The sequence below is a fragment of the Chiroxiphia lanceolata genome, chromosome 29 (genome assembly GCF_009829145.1).
Source record: "Chiroxiphia lanceolata isolate bChiLan1 chromosome 29, bChiLan1.pri, whole genome shotgun sequence".
Classification (NCBI taxonomy): Eukaryota; Metazoa; Chordata; class Aves; order Passeriformes; family Pipridae; genus Chiroxiphia; species Chiroxiphia lanceolata.
In genome coordinates this window covers 1,913,890-1,927,047 of record NC_045665.1, presented here as the reverse complement: position 1 = coordinate 1,927,047, position 13,158 = coordinate 1,913,890, and the positions used below count along the sequence as shown (strand labels likewise).

General features: G+C 64.4%; 1 protein-coding gene across 1 annotated transcript; it reads left to right on the top strand.

The window, feature by feature from the left end:
- The first annotated feature begins 490 nt into the window (after nucleotides 1-490).
- NTRK1 (neurotrophic receptor tyrosine kinase 1) lies at nucleotides 491-10,162 on the top strand. The gene is made up of 17 exons (XM_032713030.1): nucleotides 491-672; nucleotides 2,346-2,420; nucleotides 2,589-2,660; nucleotides 3,159-3,227; nucleotides 3,530-3,684; nucleotides 3,804-3,952; nucleotides 4,109-4,235; nucleotides 4,318-4,647; nucleotides 4,852-4,869; nucleotides 5,039-5,097; nucleotides 5,337-5,439; nucleotides 5,797-5,943; nucleotides 6,038-6,168; nucleotides 6,240-6,412; nucleotides 8,937-9,177; nucleotides 9,623-9,781; nucleotides 9,872-10,162. Exons 1-17 carry the CDS (start codon nucleotides 491-493, stop codon nucleotides 10,055-10,057), a joined length of 2,376 nt encoding a protein of 791 aa, XP_032568921.1. The 3' UTR covers nucleotides 10,058-10,162.
- Nucleotides 10,163-13,158: the final 2,996 nt, after the last annotated feature.

The following is a 13,158-nucleotide window of genomic DNA, read 5'->3' as shown; positions in this document are numbered from 1 at the left end:
GTGTGTGTGTGTGTGTATGTGTACACATGTGCCCACGTGTGCTCCAGTGTGTTTAGGGGTGCCAGTGGTGAGATGGGGCTGGGGGGTGCAGGTGTAGTGTGCCAGGGCGCAGGCAGGGGCGGGCAGGGTGCAGGCAGCGCGCGGGCAGGGGGCAGGGGTCTAGGCAGGGTGCGGGCAGGGCGCAGACAGGCTCCCTCCTCGCTGTCCGTGTGCGGAATCCCCCGCTCCCGGGTCGGGGGCTTCCCGCGTGCCCGTGAGTCACGGCCGGGGGGGTCTCGGGCCGGGGCAGGGGCGGTGCCGGGGCGGGGGGAGCCGCCGGCCCCTCCCGGGAGGCCGGTCCCTGCGTTGCTTTTAAGCCCCGCACGGCCCCGTGCTCGGGCTGCCGGGCAAGTGCGAGGGAGGGCAGCACCGGTACCAGCAGCGGCGGCACCGGCAGCAGCGGCAGTGGCAGCGGCAGCGGCACCGGTCCGGGACCGGGACCGGCCCCGCGATGCCGCCGCTGCCCGCCTGGCTCTGCCTGGCCGCGCTGCTCCTGACCCTGCCCGCCCCGGGCGCTGCCCGTCCCTGCCCCCGGCCCTGCCACTGCCCCCGGGCTGGGACCCTGCTCTGCCGGGAGCCCAGCACCGTGGGCAGCCTGGCCCCGCTGCTGGGAACCGGCGGCTTCACCGACGTGTGAGTGGGGCCGGGGGTCGGGGTGATGGAGCTCAGGGACCGGGCAGAGGGGCTGGGGGTGAGCAGGACGGCAGCGATGGGGCTGAGGGGCGCAGCGATGGGGCTGGGGCAGCGATGGAGTCGGTGGTGGCAGAGCTCGGGTATGGGTGTGATGGGGTTGAGGGTGAGGGATTTTGGGGACTGGGCAGAGGGGTTGGGGATGATGGGGATGATGGGGACGGGGGTGATGGAGCTCAGGGACCGGGCAGAGGGGCTGGGGGTGATGGGACTGGTGGTGATGGGGCTGAGGGCAGCAGGGCTGAGGTGGTGGGGTGATGGGGATGGAGGTGATGGAGCTCGGGGACAGGGCAACGGGGCTGGGCTGGAGCAGCAACGGAGCAGGGATCACTGGATGGGCTGGCATCACTGTGGGGAGCGTGGCTGCTTGGCTGGAACCATTGGGGCTGCAAAGACAGGGTGGAGGGGCTGCTGCATCCCCCCAAGGAGTGTGTGAGGGTCTGGGGGCAGCCCTTTGCCCCCTCCTGTAGCGATGCCAGCCATAGTGACACGCTGAGGGAGCAGCAGGGACCTCGGGCAGGGAGCACCCCTGCCATGCGTGGCAGAGCTGGGGTGTGGGGAGCCCCTTGTCACCAGTCTGTTGGGGCTGTCACCCTGTCCTGGGGCCTGTGGGTTGGGATGCTGCGGGGACACACCCCAGATTTCCTGGGGTGGGGGATCTCCTCTGCTCCCACTCATTCCCCTGCTCCAGGATGTGTGGCGAGCAGATGAGGGCTGGAGCAAGGAGCGACGAGGAGAGTGCTGGGGGATGTGGGGGTTCGGGGTGCTGCAGGATACCAAGGCACCCCAACTCCTGGGTCCTCCCCCCGCCACAGCCCTGGCTGTGCCGCATTGCTGGGGACCGGCTGCAGGGTGTCTCCGTGCCTCAGTTTCCCCACGTGCCGGGGATGCTGCGCCACGGGCGCTGCCAGCTCTTTGTTCGCTGGCTGACGGGTGGGGTGGGTGGTGGTGGGGATGGTGGTTCCCCCAGAGACCCCCGGCCATCCTGCTGCCCCAGCCTCCCTCACCCCATCCCCACAACCTCACCCATGGCAGTAGGCAACCCCCCCACAGGGGTCAGTGGGACCAAAACCCCATTAGTGTGGATCTGAACCCCCAATTAACTCCTGATGATTTGGGGTTCACAGGAGCAGCCCCTGGGGTGAGGCAGGGGGAAAACCCCTGTACCCACTCCCAAAGGGGCTTTTTTTCACTGCCTGAATAGAAGGGGAAGGGGGGACAGTCGGAGACCCTGTCACAGTGCAGGACACTGGGGTGTGAGGAAAGGCGGGGACGCAGGAGTGAGTGGGGCTGAGACCTAAAAAACTCACTCTCTGTGTGAGACCATGGGCTCCAAGTGGCAGCTCAGCCCCAGCCCCACAAGGCTCACACTGGCTGGGGCTCAGCACCATCGGGATCACCTGCTGCCATTCCCCCTTTCCAGCTCATCCCTGTCTGCCCAGGGGAAACTGAGGCACGGTGGGGCATCCCTGTCCCCATCTCCAGCTGTGGGCTGCACTGCAGGCACAGCCTGGGGAGGAGGGAGCACAGCTCTCCCCTTGCCCCACACTTTGCTGGTGGCCCTTGGCATGGGGGGTCCTGGGCTGCTCCCCTGACCCCCCTCACTTGCCTTCCAGCACCATTGAGAACCAGCCGAGGCTGACGACCTTGACCCGCGCTGACACCAGGATGCTGCGGGAGCTCAGGAGCCTGTGAGCACCCCGGGGTGGGGTCCCTGCACAGGGAAATGGGGGGAGGGGGGGATGCTGGACGGGGGATCCCCAGAGCTCAATCCCACTGCAGGAGGTGCAGAGGGGGTGCTCCCAGGATGGGGATCCAGGGACCCCCAGTGTGGGTGCTCAGCCCTTCCCTCCCCTCAGCACCATCTCCAGGTCGGGGCTGCAGCACATCTCTGCCGATGCCTTCCTGGACACCCCCAGGCTGAGCCACGTGTGAGTCTCCCCTCCCCTGATTCCCTCCCTAAACGTTCCCCTCCCCCGTTTTGGGGCTTGGCCCCCCCATCCCCGCGGGCGCCGGGCCCGGTGCAGGGTGGCCGGTCCCCGCGCCCGGGCGGGATCGATGGTGTCCCGCTGCCCCTGGGCACATCAACCTGGCCGGGGGGGCTCTGCCGCTGAGTGGGAAACCATCGATCCAGGCAGGAGTACAGGCAGCTGCCGGCCCCTCCCCGGAGTCCCGTGCTGCCGCGGTGCGGGAGGGGACCCCCGAGAGCTGGGGGGGACCCTGTTCTGGGGTGTGTGGGGCTCCCCCCTTGCAGGGAGGCACCTGAAGGCTGGTGGCACCCCCGGCAGAGCTGAATTTGCTGGGTCACGGTGCGACAGCAGCAGCCCTGGTGCTGCCCAGTGCCCCAGCCAGACTCTCAGCAGGGTGGGGTGACATGGGACGGGGTTTTGGGGTGGGAAGGGGTGGCTGATGAGGTTTGTTCCCTACAGGAATCTCTCCTCCAATGCGCTGCAGAGCCTTTCCTGGAAAACCTTCTACCATCTGCCCCTGCAAGAGCTGTGAGTGATGGGGGAGAGGGGGGAAGTGGGTGCAGAGCATCTCCCACTGGGGAGGTGGGACAGGCTGGGACAGGCCTGTGGACACAGTGTGATGGTGGGTCTGACAGCCACAGGCACGGGGATGGGGACAGGGATGGCACATGTGGCACAACAACTGGCTCTGGGTGCATTCAGGGGCACCAGCCACGCTCGGGGGCTGGGGGTGCCCCCATCCAGCCTTGGTTGGTTCCGCTGGGACATACACAAGTGTGGGGGACCTGGAGCCCTTTTGAACCCGTGTTCTCTTCCTTGCTCCATCTCAGCATCCTGGTGGGAAATCCCTTCAACTGCTCCTGCAGCCTGCGCTGGCTGCAGCTGTGGCAGAATGGGAGCCGGGCCGAGCTGGGGAACCAGTCCCTGGGCTGCTGGGAGGGCAGTGTGCTGGTGCCCCTGGGCAGCCACATCCTCAGTGCCTGCGGTACGTGGCCGGGCACCTGCCGGGTTTGGGGCCTGGGCTTGTCCCCCCTCCTGAGCCACTTGGCTGGGGACACTGTGGGACGTGGGGGTCCACGTGGCTCACCCCTTGTCCCTCGGCAGACCCCCCGACTGTCCGCATCGAGCCCCCCGAGGTGCTGCTGCATCAAGGGGACAGTGTCAACCTCACCTGCCGCGTCACCGCCGAGCCACCGGCCACCATAAAGTGGGTGATCCCCGAGGTGGGACCCGAGCCGCCCGTCACCACCAAGGCAAGCTCAGCCTTACTGGGGCACGGACAGGACCCCTCCCAGCGGCACCGTGCCCCCACAGCATCCTCTTGCTGGTGGGGTGGCCATGGGGGAAGGCAGGAGCTGGCCCAGCTCTGGGGGGGTTGTTTGCTCACCCCACCCCGGTGCTCCCTGCAGCTCTCGGACTGGGAGACCGTCCTGGAGATCAGCAACGTCTCCTCCAGCCTCAACTACAAGGACTTGACGTGCCGGGCAGAGAACGCCGTGGGGCCGGCGGAGGACAGTGTGATGCTCAACGTCACCTGTGAGCAGCCCAGAGGGGACCGGCTGGGGGTCTCCGGGCGAGGGGTCTGACTCAGAGACCCACCCAGCTCTGTCTCCTCCAGTCCCCCCTGTGATCCTGCTCCTGCACGAAGCCATCCCCCAGCACTTCTGGTGCATCCCCTTCTCGGTGGATGGCAACCCCGTGCCCAGCATCCGCTGGCTCTTCAATGGCACGGCCCTGGTCGAGGGGCCCTACATCCACACCCGCATCGTGGAGTACGAGCACAACTCCACCGTCCTGCACGGCTGCCTCCAGCTCAACCGTCCCACCCACGTCAACAACGGCAACTACACCCTCCTGGTGCACAACCCCCTGGGCTCGGCCGCCCACAGCGTCCAGGGGCGCTTCATGGAGAACCCCTTCAGCTTCAGCCCTGAGGAGCCCATCCCCGGTAGGTGCCAGGCAGGGGGGGCTGCCTGGGGGTCCTGCTGGGTCTCACAGAGGAGATGTGTCACACCTGGTGTGCAGAGCGGGTGGAACTGGGCTCTGCCCGCTGGCCCTGCACAAGCCCCAGCAGTGGGAAGGGGAGGGACAGGGCGCTCCCACCTGAGGAATAACGAGTGTTTCTCCTTTCTCTCCCTTTGGGCTGCACCAGTGTCTCTGTCCCCGCTGGGTGAGTGAACCAGGAGCACTGCTGCCCCTGCCTCAGCCCCACCAAACTGTGCATTCCACCCTTCCCCCAGGGCTGATCCCAGGGTACCCAAGGGTACCCAGGTCCTTGCCAGGACCATCTCAGGGGATGGGGACCCCCCACTCACCCTGCACCCTTCTCCCTGCCCCAGGCACCAGGAACAGCTCGCTGGAGGGGCCCGTGGAGACAACAGATGACCACACGTTTGGGGTGAGGGGATGCTCTGTGGTCTGGGATGGGGGGACCAGGACACCTGCAAGAGGGTGGGACACATCCCTAGGGGTCAGCCAAGAGGGATGGGGGCATGTGATGAGGATGAAGGACAGAGTCCCCGTGCCTCGGTTTCCCCCATGGCAGCTCCTGGTGCTTGTGGCCAACTCAGGCCCCCACAGGCTGGGAAAAGGGGCCTGGCAGGACCCCACCCTGAGCCCTGTCCCCGCTGTCCCCAGGTCTCGGTGGCTGTGGCACTGGCCGTGTTCACCTGCCTTTCTCTCTCCATCATGCTCATCCTGCTCAACAAGTGCGGGCGCCGCTCCAAGTTCGGCATTAACCGTGAGTTCCCCCTGCCCGGTGATGCGGGGGTTGGGCTGTGGCACGGGGACACCCCGGTCCCCACATCCCCGGGGCACTGCTGGGCACCTGGGCTGGGACAGGGCTGTGGGGAGAGGGACTGTGGGTGGGGACCGAGGGTGGGGGGACACCCGCAGAGGGGTGCCGGCTCCCCCGGGAGTGCGGGTAGCAGCTGCTAATTCACTCCTGGAATGGATTCAGCCTCTAAATGGGTTTGATCGGGCTGCTTGGCCCCCGGGGGCCGGCCAGGCAGGGGGATGCTCGGCAGAGCCTGGCACAGGCTGCACCGGCTGGGGGGGCTGGGGGACCCCCTGATGGCCTTGTCCTTGTCCCCACAAGGCTCAGCGGTGCTGGCCCGAGAGGACGACCTGGCCATGTCCCTGCACTTCATGAACCTGGGCAGCAGCCCCCTCTCCTCAGCCGAAAGCAAGCTGGAGGGGCTGAAGAGCAACTTCATTGAGAACCCTCAGTATTTCTGCAACACCTGTAAGGGTTGGGGAGGGAGGAAACTGTGGTCCCCGAGCACCCTCCCATGCTCACCCCTGACCCGGGGGGCATTGACGGGTGGGGGTCCCCCCAGGCGTGCACCACGTGCAGCGGAGGGACATCGTGCTGAAGTGGGAGCTGGGCGAAGGCGCCTTCGGGAAGGTTTTCTTGGCCGAGTGCTACAACCTCCTCCCGGAGCAGGAGAAGATGCTGGTGGCTGTGAAGGTGAGGAGGGGGGACGACGCAGGGGCTGGGGGGTGGTCTGTGGGGGTGTCACCGATGCCGTGTGCTGGCAGGCGCTGAAGGAGGTGACAGAAAGCGCCCGCCTGGATTTCCAACGCGAAGCCGAGCTGCTGACGGTGCTGCAGCACGAACACATCGTCAAGTTTTACGGTGTCTGCACCGAGGGCGAGCCCCTCATCATGGTCTTCGAGTACATGAAACACGGCGACCTCAACCGCTTCCTCAGGTGGGCACGGGGGGGGGAGAACGGGACCCCCCCATCTGCTGCTCCATCAGCGCAGCCAGCCTGCTCCCTGCTAATGCAGCCCTCCTTGCAATATTGATTAGATTAGCTGTCTGAGAGGCTTAAATAGAGAGAGATTGGCCATCAGCTGGAATAAGCAGAGACTTTTCGATTGCCCCCCCAGGTATTGCTGCTAGACGGGGGGGGCTGCCAGAGGCATCGCTTTAGTGGCCGCGCGAGGAGCTCTGAGACGTGGCTTTTATGATTATTGTTATGGGATTTGGCATTAATGGTTCTGCCGAGCAGAGCTCCCCCAGCCCCCGGCCGCGGCCGCCCCGGCCCTGCTGTCAGTCGTGCTCGGCATCAAAGGCACCGAGGGGCTGGAGGCGGCCGGAGCCGCGCTGGCCCCCGGCCCACCCCGCACGCCCCACTTCACACGCGCTGCTGTGCTCTCACACCCCGCCTGCACTGCCCTGCACGGCCTGGCACGCAGCCTCCCGCCGTGGGACAGCCCACGTGTGTGCACGTGTGTGTGTGTGCACCCTGCCCATGTGCGTGTGTGTGTGTGTGTGTGTGTGTGTGTGTGTGTGTGCACCCTGCCCATGTGCGTGTGTGTGTGCGTGTGTGTGTGTGTGTGTGTGTGTGTGTGTGCCCTGCCCATGTGCGTGTGTGTGTGTGTGTGTGTGTGTGTGTGTGCCCTGCCCATGTGAGTGTGTGTGTGTGTGTGTGTGTGTGTGTGTGCCCTGCCCATGTGCGTGTGTGTGTGTGTGTGTGTGTGTGTGCCCTGCCCATGTGCGTGTGTGTGTGTGTGTGTGTGTGCCCTGCCCATGTGCACGTGTGTGTGTGTGTGTGCTCTGCCCATGTGCATGTGCATGTGTGTGTGTGTGTGTGTGTGTGTGTGTGTGTGTGCCCTGCCCGTGTGCATGTGTGTGTGTGTGTGCCCTGCACGTGTGTGTGTGTGTGTGTGTGTGTGTGTGTGTGTGCCCTGCACGTGTGTGTGTGTGTGTGTGTGTGTGTGCACACCCTGCCCATGTGCATGTGTGTGTGTGTGTGTGCCCTGCACGTGTGTGTGTGCCCTGCACGTGTGTGTGTGTGTGTGTGTGTGTGCACCCTGCCCATGTGCGTGTGTGTGTGTGTGTGTGTGTGTGCCCTGCACGTGTGTGTGTGTGTGTGCCCTGCACGTGTGTGTGTGTGTGCCCTGCACGTGTGTGTGTGTGTGTGTGTGTGTGTGCCCTGCACGTGTGTGTGTGTGTGTGTGTGTGTGCACCCTGCCCATGTGCATGTGTGTGTGTGTGTGTGTGTGCCCTGCACGTGTGTGTGTGTGTGTGCCCTGCACGTGTGTGTGTGTGTGTGTGTGTGCCCTGCACGTGTGTGTGTGTGTGTGTGTGCACCCTGCCCATGTGCATGTGTGTGTGTGTGTGTGCCCTGCGCATGTGCGTGTGTGTGTGCCCTGCCCGTGTGCATGTGTGTGTGTGTGTGTGTGTGTGTGTGTGCTCTGCCCATGTGCATGTGCGTGTGTGTGTGCCCTGCACGTGTGCATGTGTGCGTGTGTGTGTGTGTGTGTGTGTGCCCTGCCCGTGTGCATGTGTGTGTGTGTGTGCCGTTCCTAGTGTACACAGACGTGTGTGTGCCCTGCCCATGTGCACGTGTGTGTGTGTGTGTGTGTGTGCCCTGCCCATGTGCATGTGTGTGTGTGTGTGTGCCGTTCCTAGTGTACATGGACATGTGTGTGTGCCCTGCCCAGTGTGCATGTATGTGTGTATGCCCTGTATGGTCATGTGTGTGTGTGTATGTGCCTCCCCCTGTGTGCATGGACATGTGTGTGTGCCCTTCTCTGTGTGTGCACATGTGTGTGTGCCCTTTCCCTGTGTACACGTACGTGTGTGCCCTTCCCTTGTCTGCATGTATGTGTGTGCCCTTCCCCTGCGTGCATGTACATGTGTGTGCCCTGCCTTGGCACCTGTGCACACACACCCCCACACATGCTTTTTCACACATGTGGGCACACCTCTCCCCTGTGTGCACTCATACATGTGTAACCCTTCCTTGGCATGCACACGAGCACGTGCTCTTCCCTTGTGCATGCACACACATGTGCATGCCCTTCCCTGGTGTGCACACGTGAACACATGTCCATGCCTTTCCCCTGTGTGCACACACTCCAGGGAAGGATGCACATGTGTGTACATGTGTGTGTGGATATGTGCATGTCCTTGCCCCGTGTGTGTGCACACACTCGTGCACCCCTTTTCCTTGTGCAGAACACACACATGCCCTCCATCCCCTGGCACGTGTTCCTGTGTGTGCACAGCCCTTCCCTGTGTCCATTCACACACACGTGCCCTCCATCCCCTGGCACATGTTCCTGTGTGTGCACAGCCCTTCCCTGTGTCCATTCACACACACATGCCCTCCATCCCCTGGCACAGGCACCCGTGTGTGCACAGCCCTCCCCCTGCCTTTGCCCACCCTCCCCCGTGCCCCTCCCTGTGCCCCCCACTCCAAGCAGCCCCTCTGCCCCTGGCAGGTCCCACGGCCCTGACGCCAAGATCCTGGAGCAGGGGCCGGGCCAGCCCCAGGGGCCACTGGCCCTGGGCCACATGCTGCACATCGCCACGCAGATCGCCTCGGGCATGGTCTACCTCGCCTCCCTGCACTTCGTCCACCGAGACCTGGCCACCCGCAACTGCCTGGTGGGCCACGACCTGGTGGTGAAGATCGGGGATTTCGGCATGTCCCGGGACATCTACAGCACTGACTATTACAGGGTGAGCTGCCCCCTCGCCGCCCCCCAGCTCTGCCACGGGCTGGGGGGGCCATGCTCGATTTTCCCTCTTGGCTGCTGCCCCCCACCCTGTCTCCATCCATATTCAACCACAGAGTGGGTTCGGTTGGGTTGGGTTGGGTTGGTTGGGTGGGTTGGGTTGATTTGTTGGTTGGGTGGGTTGGGTTGGGTTGGGTTGGAAGGGACATTTAAAAGTCATCCAGTCCAACCTGCGACCTTCTACTAGACCAGGTTTCTCAAGCCCTGTCCAATCTGGTCTTGAATGCTTCCAAGGAATATTCCACAGCTTCTCTGGGCCACCTGCGCCAGGGGCTCACCATGAAAAATTTCTTCCTTACATCTCGTCTGAGGCTTAATGAGTGGGGCCAGGGATGAGGGGGGCAGATGGGGGGAGCCCTGCCCTGCCCTGACGGCCCCGCCGTGGGCAGGTGGGAGGCAGGACCATGCTGCCCATCCGCTGGATGCCCCCCGAGAGCATCCTGTACCGTAAGTTCACCACCGAGAGCGATATCTGGAGCTTCGGCGTGGTGCTCTGGGAGATCTTCACCTACGGGAAGCAGCCCTGGTACCAGCTCTCCAACACCGAGGTGAGCAGGCAGGGGGGAGGAGGATGGTGACAGACCCCCCCGGGGGGTACCTGGAGCTGGGGGATCCCATCTCCATCCCGGTTCCCGCAGGCCATCGAGTGCATCACGCAGGGGCGGGAGCTGGAGCGTCCCCGCACGTGCCCCTCCGAGGTCTATGCCATCATGCAGAGCTGCTGGCACCGGGAGCCCCAGCAGCGCCGGCCCATCAAGGAGATCCACAGCCGCCTCCAGGCCCTCGTCAAGACCCCCCCTGTCTACCTGGACATCCTTGGCTGAGCGGGGACCCCCACCCGCCCTCGGCTCCCCGCTGTCCCCCTGCCCTCCCTGCTGCCCAGGGGCATGGCTTTCCCCACCCCTGCACAGCCCTGGACTGATGCCCCAAGCAGGGGGAGAGGGCTGAAACCTTATTTATAGTGGAAAATGCCAGCCCATCCCGGGGGGGCTGGAAGGCTGGGCTGGGGGACCCCCAGGGCTGGGACCCCCGGGTTTGTGGCCCTGCTGCCTGGCTCCTTGTCATTCCCCCAGCGTGCCGGGATGGAGGTGTTCTGCTGATGTGGATTGGCTCGAGGGGACAGAGCTGAGAGTCCCCCAGCACGGGGTCCGTGCAGGAGCCGGGGGGGCTCAGCTCTCGGGGGGAGTTGGGATGCCCCGTGCTCTGCAGCAAAACCAGTCACTAATAAACCGTCTCTCCCCCGCACTGGGCCCTGCCTGCTCCGGGGTGTCATCTGGGTGTGGGGAATGGAGGGATTTGGGGCTTTTTGAAGCAGGGAGACCACCCTGTCTGGGGCAGAGGAGCTGGAGGGGAGGTGCTGCCCCAGGGATCCTGGGATGTGGGGCCAATGTGTGCCCAAGATGCAGGGATGATGTGCACCAGGACCCCAGGATGCAGGGATGATGTGCGCCGGGATGATGTGTGCCAGGATGAAGCAATGATGTGTGCCCAGGGCCTCGGGATGCAGGGATGATGTGTGCCTGGGATGCAGGGATGTGTCCCCAGGAACCTGGGATGCAGGGATGATGTGTGCCTGGGATGCAGGGATGTGTCCCCAGGAACCTGGGATGCAGGGATGATGTGTGCCTGGGATGCAGGGATGTGTCCCCAGGAACCTGGGATGCAGGGATGATGTGTGCCTGGGATGCAGGGATGATGTCCTCATCCTCAGCCCGGAGGGAGATTTTTTTGGCTGTGCCACAGGGACCACCTTGGGCAGTGCCCCAGGGGTGCCGGTGCCATACCCTGGCCTGGGGCACCTGAGTCCCCTCGCCAAGGGGTCCAGGGGGAGGATGGGACTTCACAGCACAGAGCCAACACCCCCCACCCAAGGGCATCATCCCCCCTTCCCTGCGCCCTCTCATCAGAACCAGGGGTTATCACATGCCCTGTAGCGTCCACTCCATCATCCTTCCTCGGGCTCTCCAGCCGCCTTGGTAATGGTTGAGACCTGGATTTGACCATAATGGAGCTGAATTGATTTCATCTGGATAATTAGGCAGCACAGGCAGGGCCCTGGCAGCTCCTTCGTTACCCCCCGTGACCCGAGATAAGCAGGAGGAAAGTGGGGTCGTGGGGGAAACTGAGGCACAGCACAAGGTGGGAGCAGCTGGGGGGGGGATCTGTGGCAAGTACCAGGGGGCTTAGGGCCAACAGAGCATGTGGCTGTGCTGGCTGGCCGGGGCTGGATGTGGCACAAGAACTGGAGGAAATCAGAGCCAACCCCAGCACCCCACAGCTCCCAGCCTGTAATCCATCCCAAAACCCTGCAGTGGGGTCAGATCCAGCCCCCAGCCCAGGGCTCAGGCCCCTCTGTCAGGCCCTGGATCTTTGTCAAGGCTCCAGCCCCGGGACGTGGGGAGCTGCCACAGGCAGGGTCTGGTCCTGCTGGAGCTCAGCCGGGCTGGCAGAGCCCCCCACCTGCTTCTTTGGGGTCTCTAATTGCTGCCCACGTTGATTTATGGCCTTTTTCCCTCTTATCTAATTTGAGGAAGGAACTAGATTACAACCTTGAGCTTTTCCAGCCCCGTGTTGGAGATTGCCACAGACCAACGCCCCAAAAGGGACCGTGTGCGGTGGTGACATCCTCCCCCCCCAAAACAGGGAGGGCTCCCCTGCAGCCGTGCCTCAGTTTCCCTCCTGGGGTGGCGATGCCTCGGTTTCCCCCGTGGGGGTGGCTGTGCCTCAGTTTCCCCCTTAGGGTGGTCAGGGAAGAGTTAAGGCTCCCCTCGCGATCGATCGGATCCTCCCCTCTCTCCCTCCTGCAGCAGTTTCTCCATTTCACTGCTCCGGGGGGAGCGGTAATGGACTCTGGCAATGAGGTAATTAACGGCTCCGCTCCCAGGCGGAGCTGCCGCCCCAGCGGCACCGCGGCCTGGCCCCGCTAACCCGGGTCCCTCAGACCTGGGGGGTCTCGGCCCCGAGTCTGCCTCTTGCAGCCCGGCTGGGTGGTCCCCGGCCGCATCCTGCCCAGAGGGTCCCATCCCGGCTGAGCCACCCTCCTGCTCCCTGATGCCGCAGGCTCGGACCGTGGCAGGGCTGGATCTGCTCTGTGGGGGAGGTCCCACCCCCCCGAAGCTACTAAAGCGACCCCAGGTCCCCTCTAAAGGGACCAGACGTGTTTTGGGATTCCTCCCCCCCGGATGGGGTGGATGGATGGGAGGACATCGGAGTTGTGGATGCAGCTGTGTCCTGGCCCTGCAAGGGATGGACCCGCACAGCCCCCAACCACACCGAAGTGCACTTGGGGGTCTCCGTCCTCTCCGGCTCCGGGGGCTCTCGGGGGGGCTGCAAAGGCATCTCGGCACTGAAGTGGCACTGAAGTGTCCCCGAGCAATAAATACTTCCACACCGCCCTGGGGACACCTTAAAAAGCACTGGCGCGGGGCGGGGGGGGGGGGTCACTCCCACGCCAGTTCCACAGCTCCGGATGTCCCCAGCCCGGGACCCCTCGGTGCCCAACCCTGCTCCAGGAAGCGCCGTTTTGGGGTGGCCACAGCGGAGCCTCAGCTGCGGGTGGGCTCGATCCTAATGGAGAGCCGGGGGTGGGCAAGGGAGGGGGAGCGGTAAGGGAGGGGGGTGGGCAGCTGAGCCGCCCTGGGACGTGAAAATCGTTGTGAGTGATTAGAGCTGTTCCTGTAACGAGCAGAGCAATTAACGGCGCCTCGGGAGCAGCGCAGGCCGCTAATGGGGGCGGGGGGGGGCAGGGGGACACGTGGGGCTGAGCTGCCCGGCCGGGGGTCCCGGGATGGGGGCGACACGTGGACGGGTATCCCAGGATAGGGGTGACACGTGGACGGGTATCCCAGGATAGGGGTGACACGTGGATGGGGGTCCCGGGATGCAGGTATATGGTCAGGAGCCCGGGATATAATTGTGATATATA